The sequence below is a fragment of the Rhinoderma darwinii genome, chromosome 5, assembly GCF_050947455.1.
Source record: "Rhinoderma darwinii isolate aRhiDar2 chromosome 5, aRhiDar2.hap1, whole genome shotgun sequence".
Lineage (NCBI taxonomy): Eukaryota > Metazoa > Chordata > Amphibia > Anura > Rhinodermatidae > Rhinoderma > Rhinoderma darwinii.
In genome coordinates, this window is record NC_134691.1 from 42,160,476 (window position 1) to 42,180,681 (window position 20,206).

General features: G+C 41.5%; 1 protein-coding gene across 1 annotated transcript in view; it reads right to left on the reverse strand.

Annotated features, from left to right (window-relative positions):
- The window catches only part of GRHL2 (grainyhead like transcription factor 2), a 42,852-nt gene that overhangs the window by 21,982 nt on the left and 664 nt on the right, over positions 1–20,206 (reverse strand). The window contains exons 2-7 of the mRNA XM_075828000.1: positions 20,015–20,082; positions 18,210–18,597; positions 16,151–16,203; positions 15,874–16,027; positions 7,546–7,657; positions 5,724–5,818 (exon numbers count right to left, since the gene is read on the reverse strand). Of these exons, the coding sequence (XP_075684115.1) occupies positions 5,724–5,818; positions 7,546–7,657; positions 15,874–16,027; positions 16,151–16,203; positions 18,210–18,597; positions 20,015–20,082 (870 nt within the window). The remainder of the gene's footprint in view (positions 1–5,723; positions 5,819–7,545; positions 7,658–15,873; positions 16,028–16,150; positions 16,204–18,209; positions 18,598–20,014; positions 20,083–20,206) is intronic.

Genomic DNA, 20,206 nt, shown 5'->3' on the forward strand with positions numbered 1-20,206 from the left:
TTCTGTTAGCTATTCATCTAAATGAGTCTCTAAATTTCCCAGACAGTTTGTACTTTAACCCAACACAGTCAATAAAAACACGAGTCCTGGCGTATGATTTTCCAACCATCTATGATTATTATGCTGCGTTTCAGCCCTGGTCATACATACAGCGCTGTCCTTCCTGATTTGAATCATAGCTCAAACAAAAGGTCCTTTTACACCGGCCAATATGAAAACGAGCACCGATCAAACAGACAGCTCGTTGATCGGCGCTCGTTGGATCCTTTCACAAGGAGCTATGATTGGTTATGTATGGGAACGAGTGATTGTTACTACGATCGCTCGTCCCCATGCATTTGCATAATGTCGGCAGCACATCTCCCTGTTTAGACAGGGAGATGAGCTGCTGACAACGATAATATTTATTGCGGATAAAAGATGCGATCAGTCGATGAACGAGCGTTTCCCTGTTCATCGGATAATCATTGCCCTGTTCACACATGGTAATGATCGGGAATGAGTGTTCATATGATCGATCGTTTTCCAGATCATTGGTCCGTGTAAAAAGGCCTTAAAGAGGCTCTGTCACTAGATTCTCAAATCCCTATCTCCTATTGCATGTGATCGGCGCTGCAATGTAGATAACAGTAATGTGTTTTGTTTTTTTTAAAACGTTCATTTTTGGCCAAGTTATGAGCTATTTTATATATATGCAAATGAGCTTTGAAATGGACAACTGGGCGTGTTTTTTTTCGTATGTCCAACTGGGCGTGTATTGTGTTTGTAACTGGGCGTGTTTACTTGTTTTACTAACTGGGCGTTGTGAATAGAAGTGTATGATGCTGACCAATCAGTGACCAATCAGCATCATGCACTCCTCTCCATTCATTTACACAGCACGTAGTGTTCTTACTAGAACGATGTGCAGCCACATACACAAGTGTCCTGATAATGGATACACATGACCTCCAGCCTGGACGTCATGTGTATTCAGACTCCTGACACTTCTGAATCCCCCCAAAAAAACACGTTACTGTTATCTACATTGCAGTGCCGATCACATGCAATAGGAGATAGGGATTTGAGAATCTGGTGACAGAGCTTCTTTAACAATTTGCATTTTAAAGAGGAGAATATTTCTGGAGCATCTTTTCCTAGAGCTCTGCCTTGTGCTATTCCTCTGTTATTCCTGCTAGAAATGTATGAAGAAACTTGCAACTGGGCGCCACTATGTGTGGGGAGGGGGAAAAAAGACTTTGGACTCGGCTAATCTCCCATGAGAACAATGTTGAAATCAAACATGCCGATCCTTCTTTCCTCCAACATCTGCCTTTGGGGGAGATTACGGACATCTGATGTGTATGGCCACCTTAAAGGTTTAGCCTATTTTATACATTTTTACTGCGCAGCTAATTTTTAGTTATTGTTGTCTAGGGGTAGCCATACGGGGCATGGTAGAACTAACTATGGTGTTCCTCAATGGGACTAGTGGAAGGACGTCCAAAATAATACCTGCACACATGATCACTATATTATCCCATGTAAAATTTAGTGCCGAGAACCTCTAGAACCATTTATGCCCATGATAATATTAGCAGCTCCTGCTATAAGCTGATGTTTAGTCTTCCTTTATAGTGTCTCCATCCATATGAGCTCTACACACACTCAGGTCTTAATCCATAGAACCAGGTCTGTACGAAGGTCTGTAGAGGTCCCAGGGAAAATCATTCTGTGCAGTGTCTAAAAATATCATCATTCAATGTGCAATATAAATAATGCCGCCACAATACCCAAACAGAGAGCGATAAAGTGGCTAAATAATAATGCCATACCGTGCCCTAATAATACCAACACACATCTGCGTTGGAGGCATCATTCAGCATCTCTGTCACAGATCCCATCAGATTGAACATAAATCATAGTGCTGCAAGCAGCACTATCTTTTCCATTGAAATGACGGGCACCTGGACGGAACCCAACAGAGCCCAATATTAGTCCATTGGATCAGAGGCATTCATCGTAGGATGGCTCCAGCACGGTGTCTTGTTTTTCGTTATGAATGTAAACAGAGTGGAAGGCTGGGTTTACACCAGCGTTTGGCTTTCTGTTGTTATGCTCCATCAGAGAAGCACAACATCGGAAATACCAGAAGCGCTGGTTCCGTTGCACGACATACACCACCGGCAGTCAACGGAATCCATTGAGTTTAATGGGTTCAATCAGGTTTCCATCGGGGCGCACGGGGTTTACCGCAAACAATAGTACAGCATGCTGCACTATTGTTTCCGGTATTTTCAGCCGGATCTGCGACGGACGCCCCTAACAGAGTCTCCAATACAGATGTGAATGATGTCAGGATAACAATGCTCAGGTCCTGAGTTTCCAAGACTTGTGTTTGCTGTGAGAAGTCTTGTATAGGTCTCTAGATGGTGGGGTTCACATCTGCATCAGGGCTCCGTTCCGTCTGAGCTTTCCATCGGAATGGAGCCCTGACTGACACAAACTGAAACTGTAGGTTTCTGACGGATCTGTAGAAAACTGACGGATCCGGTGCCAATGGTTTCGGTTTGTCTCCGTTGTGCAAGGGTTCTGTCGTTTTGACCGGATGAATACTCTAGTCGACTACGGAAAGCTCCGACGGGTATGTTCACACGGCTTATTTTGGGCCGTTTTTCGGGCCGTAAACGTCAAAAAAACACCTCCACACATCTGCCCATTGATTTCAATGGGAAAAACGGCGTTCAGTACCGACGGGGCTTTTTTTTAAAACGGCCACGTAAAAAAATGCCCGCGAAAAAAAAAGAAGTGCAGGTCACTTCTTGAGCCGTTTTTGGAGCCGTTTTTCATTGACTCTAGAAAAACAGCTCCAAAAACAGCCGTAAAAGAACGCTGCGAAAAACGTGAGTTTGCTTAAAAAATGTCTGAAAATCAGGAGCTGTTTTTCCTTGAATTTTTAGACGTATTTTGTTAAGCGTGTGAACATAGCCTGATAGTTATTTTGTTATTATGACTCACAGCTTCATAATGTTTCTCAGAAGAGCACAAAGTGGTTGAAATTAAACATAATAACAGCAAGTTGTGCGTCTGTGTTGGGTAAACATCAGATCTGATATTTACTCAACAATAATCCAGCGCAGCCGGACAGGGAGGAGTGCAGTAAACAAGTAGAACAATTCCCATAAAGTAGATTCTTGTTACATGCTGGAGCATACTGCTGTAGTCTTCACATTGACATTGCATACATGATCCTTAGAAACCATAAAGAAACGCTCGTCTTATTTTATTACCTTTATTGTCGCTGACACAGCAGAATGGGACAGAACAGTCAAAAAAGGTCTCTCTGTTATACCTGCCTCTGTTTTAGCGGCTGTTCACATCTCGTTTTTTTTCCCTGCCCCTAGCGTGTACATCTATAAAGCTCCCAAGGTATACGCTAGACTTTTCCATAGGGCTTCATTAGCCTGACGGAGCCAAAAGAGAACACTTTTCCACCTCCGTCGGGCTTGCATGCTTCAGGATACATATTTTTTTTTCAAAGTATTGAATAGCGCAGTAGGCCCAGGAAAAAAGCATATACCACACAGTATACGTTTTTTTAACAGGGCGGCAGCCTATGGGTGACAAATGCCACTGTACGGCATATGTCACAGGCATCCCGTAGTGGGCTTTTCAAAAGCTCTTAATGACATATACCGTGAAACAAAGCCCATGATAGTCTATGATGGATGCCACTTAAATAACCGCCACAGTCTACGTTTAATGTATACTTTGAATGCCTTTCCTGGTGTATACATTAAAGATGGGCAAAAAACGAGACGTGACGGGGCCAAACCTAAAACACTAGGACTATTCAAAAGTTATTTCCACCCCTTGTCCATTCCTGGGTGTCCCCCTCTCATAATTATCATATGATACCCATAATTTACATTAGAAGACGCACAGTTCAGTGTATTTATATGTACATTTCACCTTCAGCGGGTGACCCTGCCCAGGGTTGCCTATAGGCACAGGCCAGCTACGCCTATATGTAAATCTGTACATTTAGAAACCTATAGCCACTGCATTATAAGGGTATGTTCACACTGATTTTTACACTATTACCGTGTTGGAATCAGCGTAAAAAAAAAATGGCTTAAATCTTCCTTCCATTGATTTCAATAAGAGTCAGCGGTTTTTGACAGATTTTTCTGCACACTGAAAGAAAAAGCGTTCTACCCTATCCTGTGGCGGATTTTGCTCCAGAATCTCCATTGAAATCAAATGGAGACAGGTCGACGTGGCTTTTGACGCTTTTTTTGAAAAAAAAGAACGCTAGCAAATTTTACAGATGAATAAAAAAGCATAAAAAATCCACCTCAAAAACTGCATCAAAATCTGGCTACATTTTAAAAACCTCCTCCAAGATCCTGAAGGAAATTTAGAGGCAGATTTTTTTTCTGCTTGAAAAAAACCGCTTTGTGAACATACCCTAAAGCATTGTGTAAGGAGCCCCCAGTAAGTCACTAGAACCCCAGATCCCACCGGTATTGATGTAGATCTTGGAAGGTCCTGACAGAGTTTGACAGAAACTAGTAATATATATAGGCACAAGGCAGAGAGGTTTTATTTGGCGTAGCTGCCCCCTTCTGGGATTTTTATGGTCTAAAGTTTGATGAATGATAAGACAAAGGTCATTATGAAAGGGAATGCTTCATTATGGCGAGTCTGAACCAGTTTTTTAACATATAATGATCACAAAATAAAAAAATAAATGACTAAAATTCCGGGAATAACATACCAGTGACTACTATAACCAGGCCGGCATCTTCTGCAGGGTGAAAAGAGTGAGTGCTCCGTAGCAAAGACTAGAATGGTGCCTGCTTCTGAATTCACCACACTCCTTTACCACCTGGGACAGCAGGACATCATCCTTGGCTTAAAGGAGTTGTATGAGATTAGAAAAAACAGCGCCACTCTTGTCCATTGGCTGTGTGTGGTATTGCAACTCAGCTCTGAATTGGGGCTAACCTGCAGTACCTGGCACAGCCCATTAACAAAGTAGCGCTATTTTTTGGAAAAAGGCTGCCTTGTTTTTTCTAATCTCATACAACCCCTAAATTATCCACTCCCTTGTTTACTAACTTTGTAAGGAAAAGGGGATCCCTAAACTGCATGTCACCACCCATTAAAATAATAGATGCAGACAAGCTGGTTTCGGCCCTCCTTCTCAAGGGGCCCAATAGCAGATGGATGGTCACAATGGTACCTAAATCCTTGATATTAGCAGATACCGTAGCTACTGTTGGGATATGCTCCTCGTTCAATACCATCAGGGGAAAACGTTCTATCTCCAATTACTGTATCCATAGGCCTAATGGTAATTATTAATGATCCGACCGTAAATAATGTAACAAAACAGATTTCCGCCATTTTCTTGGTTGTTACAGATTAACAGAAATTGATATGTGAACATTGCTGTATGCATCTAGAGGAAGAAAACCTGTCCTGACTATGTCCTGCTTACACAGGTGCATGGTTCATAAGCAAAAGACAGCTGTGATACACTGTAATGACCCAAGCGCCTGTGTCAATTGAACAGGGTAGGTTTTGGAAGTAAATATTTTACAAGTCATTGACTGCAAGCAGAGATCTTGAGTGGTGAGGTTCATGATAACACTGAATAAGAGCCCTCGCTATGTGCATTTCTGCTTCCTCTGCATACAGACAGGTATATGTAATAATATGATTCGGCAGAATGTTACCTTGGCTTCCTCATTTACATCCCAGGTGAAGGACACGGCGTTGTAAGCGATTTCTTCAATGTTCCCAATGGTGTTAAAACTTTCCTTATAGTCCGCTGTGAAATAGAGTGGAAATTGATTAATGTACCAAAAACGGTACATCCCTGGATGATGGTCTGTATTGGGGGTGAGATGGGTAAAATGGACCACCTTGTATTACTAGGTATGTGGGCGAGACCAGTAGAGGCAGTGCCAGCATAACTAGATAAAAGCGGGGTTTGGAGGTAGGGCCTTCGCCAGCCATGCCAAGGAGTCTAAATCAGCCCCTGTCTCCCCCAATACTCATTGAAATGGCGAATTAAAAAAAGAGGCAGCAGCATTTTTATTTCCTTACAGGCTTTTCCTTACATAGCCTCTTCCATACGCCCCTATATCTAATCCATAGAAATGTCTTAGGGTTTTTCAATTGTGACTTTTGGGCAAAGAGCAGGTATAACTTGAAGTTCTTGGACTCCAATGCAGAATCTGTAACAGGGCCCCACACGTACCATGTGCTATGTAGAGTACGGTGTGTTCTAATGCGGCAGAGGAGCTTTTGGGCCCCCTTAGACACCAGGGCCCAGGTGCAACTTCTACCTCTGCACCCCCTATAGCTACACATCTGGGCAGAGTCTAAACTGGGCTTTGCTTAAAGTAAAAATATTCACTTTGCTTCCCTAGCCCTTTACCTTAAAAGGTGTTTTCCCATCAAAGACATTTTCTGACAAATCCACAGGATATGTCATAAATGTCAGATAGATACGGGTCCCACCTCCGGGAAGAATGGGGTCCTCTAAACCCCGTTTTGTGTTTTTGTGCTCACGCTGCCTCCTGGCCACTTACTGATTACATGGTCGGGAGTTACGGAAACAGCATAGCTCAGTGAGTTATGCTGTTTCCGTAACTCCCGACCACGTTCCGACCATGTAATCAGAAAGTGGTCGGGAGTCAGCGTGAGCACAAGAAGCTAGAACAGAGTTTAGGGGGCCCCGTTCTAGAGATAGGTGCAGGTCCCAGAGGTGGGACCTGCACCTATCTGACATTTATGACACATCCTGTGGATATGTCATAAATGTCCCTCATGGAAAAACCCCTTTAATACCATGGCTAGTGTCTTGTTGGCACCACCCTCTGGCACCCAGTAACAGACGCACATGGCCTGTCAGACCCCTGGCAAGAAGCCAGATAAAATAACTACTCCATATCACAAAAAGAGAGATCAGAGGCACATCACAGGCCAAAAAACATCAAAAAAGGTTTTTCAAAATATTTCCACATGGTGCAAGCAGTGTCGAGCTGTAGCTGCTAAAACTCCTCGGTAATCACAAATACAAGAAGAACCGCCGCACATGTTCTTAGAGTATCCAAAGCAAAAAAAAGCTTTTATTCCACCATAGCAAAAGCGATGTTTCAACCCGATTGAGAAAGACCAACACATGGGTCGAAACGTCGCTTATGTTATGGTGAAATAGAAGCTTTTTTTGCTTTGGATACTCTAAGAATATGTGAGGCGGTTCTTCTTGGATTTGTACTCCGTATGACAGACACTCATAATCCATCAGTAGAATTCTAGTAGTACAACATGACAGACTTAAAACCTAGAAAGATAAAATATGAGATAAAATGTATCACTGAAGCTATATTCTCTCCACACAGACGCTGGCCTGGAGAAAGGGTCTACTTGAAAGGCTCTAAAGCTCCGTGTTTTGGTGGAAATCCTTAAATAAGAGCTACAAACATACTCTTTAATGAAATGGATGACTTTACAGAAAACAGGAAAAATTCATTTAGTAGCAATGGTTACCAATGTCTAGGACGCGCTGCTTCGCAGTGTGCTGGCGGGAGTGCCAGTATTTCCAGTACTTTAATTGTTCATCACGATTCTTGTCCTCGCTAAACACAACCATGATCACACTCTGTGGGAAAAATAATATAAAAATGTGGTTACTTAGTACTTATGTGGTTAATCTCAGGGGCTTTCTGGGGGCATCGTTAGGGTATGTTCACACGGCTTATTTACGGACGTAATTCGGGCGTTTTCCGCCTCCATTTACGTCCGAAAATGCGGCTCGATAGCGTCGGCAAACATCTGCCCATTCATTTGAATGGGTCTTACGATGTTCTGTTCCGACGGTCATTTTTTTTACTACCCGCTGTCAAAAGGCGGGGCGTAAATAGACGCCCGTGTCAAAGAAGTGCCTGTCACTTCTTCAGACGTTAAATGGAGCCGGTTTCCATTGACTCCATGGAAAAACAGCTCCGTTTACGTCCGTAATTGACGCAGCGAAAAAGCGCCTCAACATGCCATAACGGCTGAAATTCCGGAGCTGTTTTCTCCTGAAAACAGCCCCGTAATTTCAGCCGTAACGGACGCTGCCGTGTGAACATACCCTTAGTGGTAGATCTCCTGGTCACATAGGTGGAATTGAGAAAAGAAGGAAGGTGGTGGAAGACCAAATGAAGGAAACAATCATGACCAAGGAACAAGGTATTTCTGACAACTTGTGATGTCCAATTTACAAATTTGCTAAGAAGCACTATATTTATTTCATGAAACACTTGGGTCATGGAATATTATAATATATATATATATAGGCTGGGTTCACACAGAGTTTTTGCAGGTGGAAAATCTGCCTCAAAATTCAGTTTGGATGTTTGAGGCAGATTTTCCTCTGCCTGCACGCCGATTTTCGCAGCGTTTTTCGCCCTCGGCCATTGAGCACTGCGGGCATAAAACGCCACTAAATACACTTTCTCTGCCTCCCATTGATTTCAATGGGAGGTCAGAGGCGTAATCGCGCGAAGATAGGGCATGGGAGAAAGCCGCCTCCCATTGAAATCAATGGGAGGCATTTTCGGACGTTTTTTGGCGAGTTTTGTGGCGCGGTTTCCGGGTAAAAAAACTTGTCAAAAAACTCTGTGTGAACCCAGCCTTAGGCATTAAAGATAATACTGCCACCCTCCTTTTAAATAATCTGGGCACAGATAGTACTGCCTCCTGTCTCTAAATAACTAAAGGGTATTTTACACAGATAAATTATGGTGTCAAATACTGTAGAATTGAGCAAATGCCTGCACTCGTTGGCCAGTGTAAATGCACAATCAGCAAGAAATTGCTAGTTTGTCGTTGATCTAATCTTTTAGGATGACCAACAAATTATCGTTTGTCGGTGTTAGGCTATGTTCACACGGAATATTTTGGAGGAGGAATATCTGCCTTAAAATTCCGTTTGGAACTTTGAGGCAGATTTTCCTCTCCCTGCACGCCGATTTTCGCTGCGATTTTCGTGCCGTTTTTCGCCCGCGCCCATTGAGCGCCGCGGGCATAAAACACTGTGAAATACGCTCTCTGTGTCTCCCATTGAAGTCAATGGGAGGTCAGAGGCGTAAACGCCCGAAGATAGGGCATGTCGCTTCTTTTTCCCGCGAGGCAGTTTTACTGCTCGCGGGAAAAAGACGCCGACGCCTCCCATTGAAATCAATGGGAGGTGTTTTGGGGCCGTTTTTGCCGAGTTTTGCGACGCGGTTTCCGCGTCAAAAAACTCTGCAAAATACTCCGTGTGAACATAGCCTTATAGTCCCTCGTGTTAACAGGCATCTGCTAGTTGTAAATAGAAATGTGAAAATTTAAATTAAATGCTCAAAGGAGGAACAACTATCCGAAATTACGAAAATACATACGATTAATGTTACATTTAAATGCATGTCTTTAGAACGTTAAGGGGTCAATATATATCATAGATCGGCGCTAGCTTTTACAAATGTATTTGCTGTAAAAGGACCCTTACACAAAGATAGTACTACCTCACTATCTTTCTCTATAAATTATATAGGCACAGATAGTACTACCTTACTATATTTCTCTATAAATTATATAGGCACAGATAGTACTACCTCACTATCTTTCTCTATAAATTATATAGGCACAGATAGTACTACCTCACTATATTTCTCTATAAATTATATAGGCACAGATAGTACTACCTCACTATTTTTATGGCCTTTTACACCGGCCGGTGCAACGATATATCGTTGATCGGCACTCGTTTGCTCCTCTCACGCGGAGCCATGGATGTGGACGAGCGGTCGTTACTCCGATCGCTCATCCCCATCCATTATTACCATTTCTATAGCGTCAATGAAAAACGGCTCCAAAAACAGCTCAAGAAGTGACATGCAGTTCTTTTTCGCGGAACAGAAAACAACCGATCGGAACAGAACGCCGTTTTTCCCATTGACATCAATGCACTGCAAAAGGGATTCCTATAGGTAACAAGTATAAATGACTACAATTAAACCCCTACTGTAAAAAAGGGAAATTAGGCTTTGAAAATTATGGTGTGTAATAAAATCTGTAGAATTAGAAAATGAAAGTTGGACAAAGAAAGAAAAATGAATACCAAAATATCCTTTAAGTATATCAACGCAAAAAAACAACAAGGTCAAAACATGTAGGACCCTTAAATAGTGGTAATAGGGAATTGTATTATTAAACACCTATAGATTACATCCAGTAGTCTAAAAATATTCAATCCAGACTAAGGCCCCATGCCCATGACCATAGATTTCGCCCGTAATTACGGACCCATTTACTTTTATTGATCACGGACACCTTCCCGTTTATTTACGGCAAGGTGTCCGTGCCGTAGAAAGGCTCCGCAAAGGATGTGACATGCTTTTTACAGACTGTAATATGGGAGTATGGCCCGTAAATGCAGGGGGCTGTCCGTGGCCGGCCGTGCCCGTGGCCGGTCGTGCCCGTCATCATGGACTGTGAGAGCTGCGGTATAGTTGTATTGACCATTTAGTGTATATTTCTATATTGCTGTATATTTTGCAACGTGATCCCTATGGAGCGGTAAATCTCATGCCTTCCACATAGATTTTTTTTAAATATATATTGTTATATATTAACTACATATATTCACTACAAATAATTACTGAAGCCGCATAGAACCAGAAAATACAGCATTTAAGCGGGTGTTTAAAATGGCAAAATTGCAATAGAAACTTAATTATAAGGAAAGATCAAAATAATTATATTCTTGAGAAGAGATGACTAAGGGGAGACATGTTTAACTTGCATAAGTATTTATTGCCCGTTCAAAATATATGGTGAAAAATTGCTCCATGTAAATTGCGTCAAAAGACAAGGGGGCCCTCCCTCCGTCTGGAGAAAAGAAGTTCCATCTCCAGAGGCGACAAGTCTTCTCTACTGTGAATCTATGGAATAGTCACCGCAGGAGCCGTCACAGCAGGGACAGTAGATGGCTTTAAAAAAGGCTTTTATCATTTATTTGAATGAAGAAACATTAGCACCAGTGTAAAATATAGAATTTTTGTTTAAACGTTGACCCAGTCTGATCGCCACGTGGGAGACGAAGGAACATTTTTCCTTTTTAGGGCACATTGGTTAATGCCTTATGTGGGTTTTTTTTTTACCCTCCCCTGGATCAATAGGTGTAAAACTAATTTCTATAGTTACCCGAACCCCTCCCTTTCTCCCATCCCTTGGTGGCACTTGATGGATACTTTTTCAACCTACTAACTATATAACTATGTAAAAGGTACAAAAGGAAAGTGTGCGTTGCCCAATAATGTTCCAATCTCAGGACTCGTGCACTTTCCTGCACAGCTGCTGTTCACTCCCCTCTCTCCAGTGTCTTTGGTGACAGAATTCTTGTTCATACGTGTACAAACACTTTCTTAAGAAGGAGTTTTTTCCATTAACAGCCACTCCTTGGTAAAATATACAGGTTTTTGCATTCCTTTAATATTTCTTCCCACAGTAGAGACCATTTCCACATTCTTGATAGTGATGCATTATTTCCCCTATATATGTAAATCCCAAAAACTTTTACACAACTAACTTTCTACCATCTTTACACACCTAACCCAATCCCAACCCTGTATTTTTTTCTGCCAAAAACCACCTTTTGTTACCTGCACAAAGCCCCGTTACCTACTCCATCCAGCGCTATTTTAATTCTATGACCTGCTACCACAGAACACAACATACCCAAACCCCAACTATCTTGCAATGGGCCGCAGTAACCCCACATTTGTCGGTCTATATTAAAAATTTCATTTAGAGGTAGTTTTTCCAATGCAGTTTATTTATTGCAGTGGACAATTCACACATCGCCATAGATATGTAAAAAAGAACAGCACTGTATTCCTTTCCCACATTGACATCAAGGGGGTTCAAATGGGTTGTATGAAATACGCATGGCTACTTTCTTCCAGAAACAGCACCACTGTTGTCCTTGGTTGTGTCTCGTATTGCAGATTCATACAATTGAGCAGCACAGCTCTCTATTCCAATTTCCTCTAAAACCAACAAGCATGTTATTGCAAATGTGGGGGGTGTAGGGGGTCGAACAGCTGGCAGACACGGATAAGACAAAACAAAAGGATAAGACGGGAAGGAGGTACAGTCTGTTTCCTCCCATTGCAGCCTGGGGTTCCTCGGGCCCACCAGAGAAGCGGATTCTGAGGGCCCATCCACCATCTATACAGAACATGTGTTCGTCGTCTTTTACTTGCGCTGTAATTGTTGTTATCATTGTACACACAGGACATATCACCACCAATGTCTAATAGGTTATTTGTGCACCAAGTCATGAGAAAGAAACTCTAGGGGCAAGTGATTGTATCCAAAAAATGTTGTCTTCTGCTGGACTTTGGAGTCAATTATTGTGTCAGACCCTGGGCCCACCGGAGAATCCTTTGGCACTCTGGTGAGCCATCCTGACCCTGCTCGCATCCCTTTGAGACAAGATTACCGCCAACAAAAATCTAATGTCCATGGGTAGCTCAAGGCCTAAAAGGGGTCATTATAGTCTATAGTCCCACACCAATTCATATGCAATAAATATTTTTTAATGCGAAAAGCTCTATAAGTTATACCCAATAACCTACGTACAACCATACCAAGAATTAGGTCCAAATATATTGACTCACTATACTATATAATAACCGTAGGCTAAAGGCATAATAAACATAGAAAATGCACAAAATGATGTATCCCAGCACCTCCTTCACCTCCTCCTCTTCTTTGAGCCCATTTGTCTCATTTTACAATCAAAACTGAGAAATATATAACAAAATATGTCCCGGGAGCTAAGCCATTTTTTCTGTTCTCTTCCTTCTAACTGTCCTGTCTGGCTGTGAGACAACTGTCTGCAGCAGGAGCCCCCTTCTGACCTGTCTGCAGAGGGACAAAAAGATTAAGCCCCATCTCCTGGTTGAAATCCCACGGATTTAGCCATTCCCCAGATGAAAACTGAACAGATCAGCCAGAGATTAACCCTTATGTTCTTTGCAGGATTTCCACTGCAAACTGACAAACAGTGGAGACAAATATATCTACGGTTTATTTTTATCATTTACTATGAGGTTTAGTGGTCCTTTAATATATAACAGCACAAAGCCACACTATTCATATCACCTTTGTCAAAATGTTTACCTAAGGTATAGTTCCCTTTTCATATGGCTTACAGCAGTGAGTCTATAGCATAGCTGCTGTCTGAGTACTCTTTCTGTTGAAATTAATGAGAACCCTAAGGACCCATACACACGACCGTAAAATCACCCGTAAGTGCGGACCGTTATTACAGGCCATAATTAGGGGCCCATTAGTTTCTATGGCCGATGGACACCTTCTCGTATATTTACGGGAAGGTGTCTGTGCCATAGAAACTTGCCAAAAAAAAGAGGAGATGTCTTATTTTTTTATTATACGGACCCCGCTCCAATACTTGGGAACACGGCCCTTAAATACTGACTGCTATCCATGGCCGTCCATGCCCGTAAATTACGGGTCGTAATTATGGGCACGGCATGTGCATGGAGCCTAAAAGTTTGAGTTTCAATAGTTAGAATCCTGGGTGCTTATGGGCTGTCATGCGGCTTTATCTAGCTCAATACAGGCATGTCTACACAAAGGTGTATGATTTTGGGGATTACATATACAAGACTGACATATACCAAAAGACGAGAGGGTCCAGAGGGAAAAGCAGGGAAGTATCTCTCAATATTAGTACATAGGTGGGTGACCAATCGACAAAGGCTCAGTCAGTTCAAAATGGCTGTCAATGGCTGCAATTTCATTTTTCCTTTAAAGAAGAAAGAGCAGTAAGCTAAAATAGTGTTATATAATATTGCAGGATTGCTGTTTATGCCAAATACCTCCAACTCAGAGACAGTCTAATGAAAAAGACCCAGACATGCTATAATTTTACCATATGTATCAGTGTTCAAACACTATTGTATTTGCCTACAGGCATCATTGGGAGTATGAAAAGGAATGTGAGCAAGAGCTCAGTGTATATGTCTTTGTATAGCATTACCCACAATTCCAGCTTAAAAGGGAAACGTTATCACCTGTGAAATACAGGTCTGTTATACATAGATTTCAGATGCCCATTCAATTCACTTGCAGATGTCCCCCCAAGGGTTTACTCAAACACCCGTAGTGGCTCCTTTATTGTAACGGGCTACAAAGGGACATTCAATGACAACAGCTTTCCGTTACAGTGCTGAACCAGAGTGATCGCTGTGGCCTGCTGCACTAGAAAAGTGATCATAGAGATGAACGATTCTTGCACATGTGGCAGTTTCTTAAAGTAGCCCTACACTGAAAATTTATTTTTACAAAATTTGATTAATATCTCAATAAGATTAGTTTCACCGTATTCGTTGCGTCTGTATTACCCCCTTGCAGTTCTACTAAAACAAACAGATCACTATAAATCCCCATGGTGATCTAAGTTTAGTTTATTAGAACCGCCAAGGGTCCAGGTTTTGTGACCATAAAACGGACGCTAAAATGTAGTCATATTACGGTGGTGCAAAACCAACCTAAGTCCAGAGAAATGTGTGGAAAAACGACTTGCCCGCTCTCTGCCCTTTATTTGATGCCAATTAGGCCTTGAGTGACAGACTTGAGACAGACTGGTTTCTATGGAGACAACCCCTTGTTATTCAGTATATTCCTAGTAACTTTTCTCAAGTGACTTAGCTTTTCAGCTGGATGAGCACATTGCTGAGAGCAGGCAGAGTGAAAGAAGCTTAAGGCCTAGTTCACACAGAGTTTTTTTGCAGGCAGAAAATATCTGCCTCATAATTCCTTCAGAAATTTTGCGGCAGATTTTGAACAGCTAGCTTTGTTTTAACGCTTTTTGTTCCGCGTTTTTGGCGCCATATTTTGCCTGTGAATCGAATGGCATAAAACGCCCAAAAAACACTCAGAAACTAGCTCTGCAGGTTTTTCTGCCTCTTTATTGATTGTAATGGGAGGTCAGAGGTGGAAACCACTCGAAGAAAGGGCATACCGCTGTTTTTTAACAAGCTGTCCCAGGAAAAAACGCCTCTGCCTCCCATTGAAATCAATTAATGGGCTATTTTTTGCCGCTGATTCGGATGCGGTTTCCACATCAATATCAGCGCCCAAAAACTTTGTGTGAACTGACCCGGACAGCTTCGCGAGCTATGCCATTTCTTTACTGAGTCTGCATTAGTGATCAGATTTTTCTAATTTTACGTAAAGCTTTATGGCCCTTTTACACCGGCCGACACTCAGCCAGTGGAGCGAGCGCCGATCAACGAGACATCGTTGACCGGCGCTCGCTTGCTCCTGTCACACGGAGCTATGGACGGGGACGTGCGGTCGTCGCCATGATCGCATGTCCTCATACATTATTATCGTTGTCGACAGCACATCTCCCTGTTTACACATGTGCTGCCAACAACGCTAATCTTTTACTTCTTTAAAACGATACGATCAGCAGATCATCGAGCGTTTGCTCAATCATCTGCTGATCGCTGCCTCTTTTACACAGGGCAATTATCGGGAACAAGCGTTCTATGAACGCTCGTCTGCCCAATCATCGTCCAGTGTAAAACCCCCTTTATTTCCATCCCCTACTCACAGCAGTTTAAAAATTTGCACTGTGACCAAAATCACGTCAGATCAAAAACCCACCAAGGCTTGAAGGACAGGGTATAAGTATAAAAATGACCAGAGGGGAATGGTTATTTAATTATTGATGATATATAAAGTTTTGCATTTGCAGGCATTGGTATGAAATCCATAAGTACAGCATTGCGATTGGAGGATAATATTTCTTACCCGGACTTTGCTGATGGGATGTCTAAAACACTTGTTGCTTCCAGTTTCGCTCAGAGTAACAGCATAAAACTGTCCTTTGTTCAAGTAAGTCATTGGTCCTTCCCCTTGTTTCTGACGAAGAGACTTTGTAGCTTCTAGAGTATATTGAAATGTGCTGTATAGAGGGAAAACAGAAAAATATCTAGATTACTAAATGTTACAGTCACAATATCACAATTCGATCTTTACATTTAACAAGCTTTATGAGCCATATAAATAAAAAAAACTCACAACATACCTTGCTGTTTGATCGTACATAAAGTCGTCCGCTACTGATGAAGTCCGGTATTTCTAACACAAAAAGAAAAAGAACAAGCTTTAGGTTTGTAGTATATCGATGATGCAACTTTTAAAGTCTTAGAAGTATTTGGATATATTAAAGGGTTGTCCTGAAATATAAAAGAGGCGCTTTTTTTTTTTTTTTATAGAAACTGTGCCACTTTTGTCTATGGGCTGTATTGTAACCCACCCAAATTCATTGCATGGGACTTGAGTTGCAACACCAGACACAGTCCATGGACAAATGTCACGCTGTTTGTGGGTGCCCATATTTACTGCCCACATCTCTTACCCCAGTCTAAGTAATGGAGCTAGTTGGAGTTATTTGCAATAAACATATAAAATGATTTACACCTCTTAATAAATTTGGTGCATTTTCAAATCTCTTACAGTCAGAAAATATAATATAATCTACGTCTGCTCATAAAAGACACAGATTTGCACCATTTTCACTTAGTTTACTTAAAGAGGACCTGTCATTAGGTCATATAAGGTAAACTGGTTTAATCACCTGAATGACGCTGTCGTCCTGATTCCAACGCCGTTTTATTTTTCTTTCTGGTTGTGTTGGCTCCTTCAATGCTATATTGCTGTAGTTAGCCAACAGGGCGTAAGCTCCCCTCATGCTGCCTTGCGCTGATTGGTCCGCCTTAGAGGCAGGGAAGCTAGCTCCACCCCGTTGGCCAACTACAGAAAATTAGCATATAGTTAGTCAATACAACAGTGGGCGATATCTCTGGAACGGGGAAGAGGGGTCCAGGTAAAAAAGAAAAACAGCGCTGGAATCAGGGAGTCACCAATTGAACTTATTTGACCTAGTGACAGGTCCTCTTTAATAAATGTGCCCTACACTATGTCTCATTGGAGTCCATGTCCACTTTTCAAATTTGTCAAATGATGAGAAAAATGTTTTTTTTGGGCAAAGTTTATGCCAAAAACTGGCATTAAAACCGCTTAGTAAATGCGGGCCGCAGACTTCTTTCTAATCCTGGACTACCCTGTCAGCAAGCATCAAGCGTAATCGGCGCTAAACCCCAAACCAGGATATCCCGTCTCTATTTGCAATCGATCCCAGGCAGCCACTTCTCTCAAGGTGACAGCAGTGTCTGCCCAGAAGAGAGCAGAATATAGCAAATTACCTGCCAGGGTATCCTTTAATGTTTGCAATTAAACCAAAAAACATACACATTCTCAAGACTCCTATGAATGTGAACATTGTTTGGTGTATTGACAATTTAAGAATAGACAGACAAACATATTTTTGCAGTGGCAATGTTGCCAGGTAACTTGGAACATTAGGAGTTTACTTTGGCTTTTATAATTTTATATAAAAAGTTATTTAAAGGAGTTGTAAATGTTTCTGGCATCTTGTACAAAGTGTGCTACAAAAACCTCAGAACTATAGACCTATTTGTCCACATGGGACGACCCCTTCTCATGGTAATCCACCAGCGATCACACAGGTCCAGCAGCGGGAACCTCAGGTGGACAGCTTTCATCGGCAGTCCAGGGCAAGCTGCACATCTCTACTGCGGTGACTTCTGGAAATGAATGGCACCCATTCAAACGTATGGGCGGCCATATAACACATGGTGGTACACATGATAAATAAGACTAACTGCTCTGTATACAATGGAGACCAAGCAAGGAAAAGTCTCACTCCAGTCCCTGCTCCTCTTCTAAAGCTCCAGACAAATATGGCGAGAACCAGGAGATGAAGGACCCGATTCTCTGAAAGTCGTTTTTAGGGCTTTTTTTGCAGACTGATGAACAGTAAACGTCTTTTATCTAAATAATTTCTAGGTATAGCCGAGCTTCACTTATTTGGAGATGTAGTCGAAAATCTGACCATGCGCAGGTAATACAACAAAAGCTTCAGACAATCCACAATGCACAGTTAGGAGAATCTCCATCATAGAAAAGGAACAGAGCTGTTCATCGTTTATGGAGACCAAGCACTGGCACATCTACCCTCAGTGGGATTACATATTTTATGGATCTTTTTCAGATATACTTACATCAGAGATGGACTCTTTGAAACTTTCATTGTATGTGCTGTCCGGAGTACTGCGCTGATCATCCTTGAGGTAGTCCGTATGTTGGCTGATGTGAGTTCCATAGTGAGTCTGCTCAAAAATAACCCCTCTTGGTTCCTCGTTGTCTGTCCTGTAAGTCACTGAAGGCGACATGAACACTGGGGTGAATTCCTCTGCTTTTACCACAGCGACCGAGGAAGTTGGAGCAGAAGTTGGGCTTCCAGATAAGCTGCTGTTATATTGTTCTCTCTTGGAGGATTCTACAGGTTCTGTGTTGAGGGAAAGGTTCACCGGATTTGCTTTCAGAACTTGCACCCGATTTTCCCCAGCACACAGGTTACTCTGAGACTCACTAGTTGGAACACCATTCCTGTAGAAAATAAGATCCATTTTAATCCACCATTTCTTTATATTAATAGCATTGATTTGCAATTGTCCAGTTTCAAAAAATGTATGTTATTTTTATTTTTTTGTATAATTGAAATCGAAACACTTTTCCAATGCACCATCTGCATTAATTCCTCAGGGTTTTCAAGATCTCTGCTTATTGTTCTTCAGTAGAAACATTCATTGTTTACTTCCAGTGGATAAAGTTCTGTCCATGGTCATGGACACACAGGTGCACAACTCGTTACAGGGTTATGTTATGGACACATCTCTGATACACATACTGTAACAATCCCAGCACCTGTGTGTCCATCACATGACCATGGACAGAGTTGTATCCACTGGAAGTAAACAATGAATGTTCCAACTTCGATATTTTAAATATATATATATTTTTTTTTTTAATAAAGATATTGTAGTTACATGGAAGATTAAAAGAAGAAAGAAAAAGAAGAAGACTACCTGTAACATTTATGGCTGGTCCAGCACTGTATATGGACTAAACTCACATTTATGAGCATGCCTCCAGCTGTTATCATTACACACCTCTTCATCTTCTTCATTTACATACATAATACACACAATGTCACAATATTTTCCCTTATCGACAAGAGGCAGGAAAGCCTGGAGGTGTTTTATGAGTTTCCTTATCATTAGTAAAGAATGACAGGGAGATAGAGAAGCAATGTTCATATCAACAGGAAAGTGATCTAATCAATGGATTTCCATTTCATATTCTATTAAATAATGTGGCACATCCCTAGATACTTTTCTTTTTTTCACCTTCAGAGCAATATTTAAATGGGGTTTTCCCCATAAAAGAAAAGACCCCTAACATATCAACTAGGAATCCACTGCCAATCTAATGTTGGGGGATAGATTGACTGCCCCTATATACATCTGCTGTTGGGGGGGGGGGGGGTTAAGTAGGTCAATAATCTGTTTACCTTTGTCCTGAAGGTCAATCGTTGTTAAATTAAATATTAATTTCTTAATATATCTTTATAGCAGTCAGAGCTAGGAGCTAGGTTTTTCTGATACAGAGCTCCAAATCCCCTGCACAGACATATATATTTTAATTTTGGCTGTCCGCAGCCATCACTAGGGGGAGCTTAGGAGCTTACGGTTTTATTATTGCGATCAATGTATAACAGTATGCAGTTAGCTCCCTCTAGTGGTGACTGTAGGCAACCAGAATGTTATATTTTAAATCTATGTCTATGCAGGGGATTTATAGCTCTATCCCTGAATAACAGAACATCAACCTTTATAAAGATATATTAAGCATAACAAATCTGCACAGAAATCTGAATCTAAAAATTCATACCATAGAGTATCTGAGATTTAAAACCCTTGTGCCAGACAACAGACCATCACATGCATAAATAAACATGTTTTACCTTTTATCCTGGTCGTCATGGACATCATTCATTTTATTTAAGGGCAATAACCTTTTCTCCCTTGGGACCTAAAAATATAAAAACATTATAAATAACTAAACCAAAACTAATATATTTTCTTCAGAAAAAAAATCCACTGTACACATAAGATTGTATTTTATCACTGTACGTGTCCTGTGATATGAATCATAA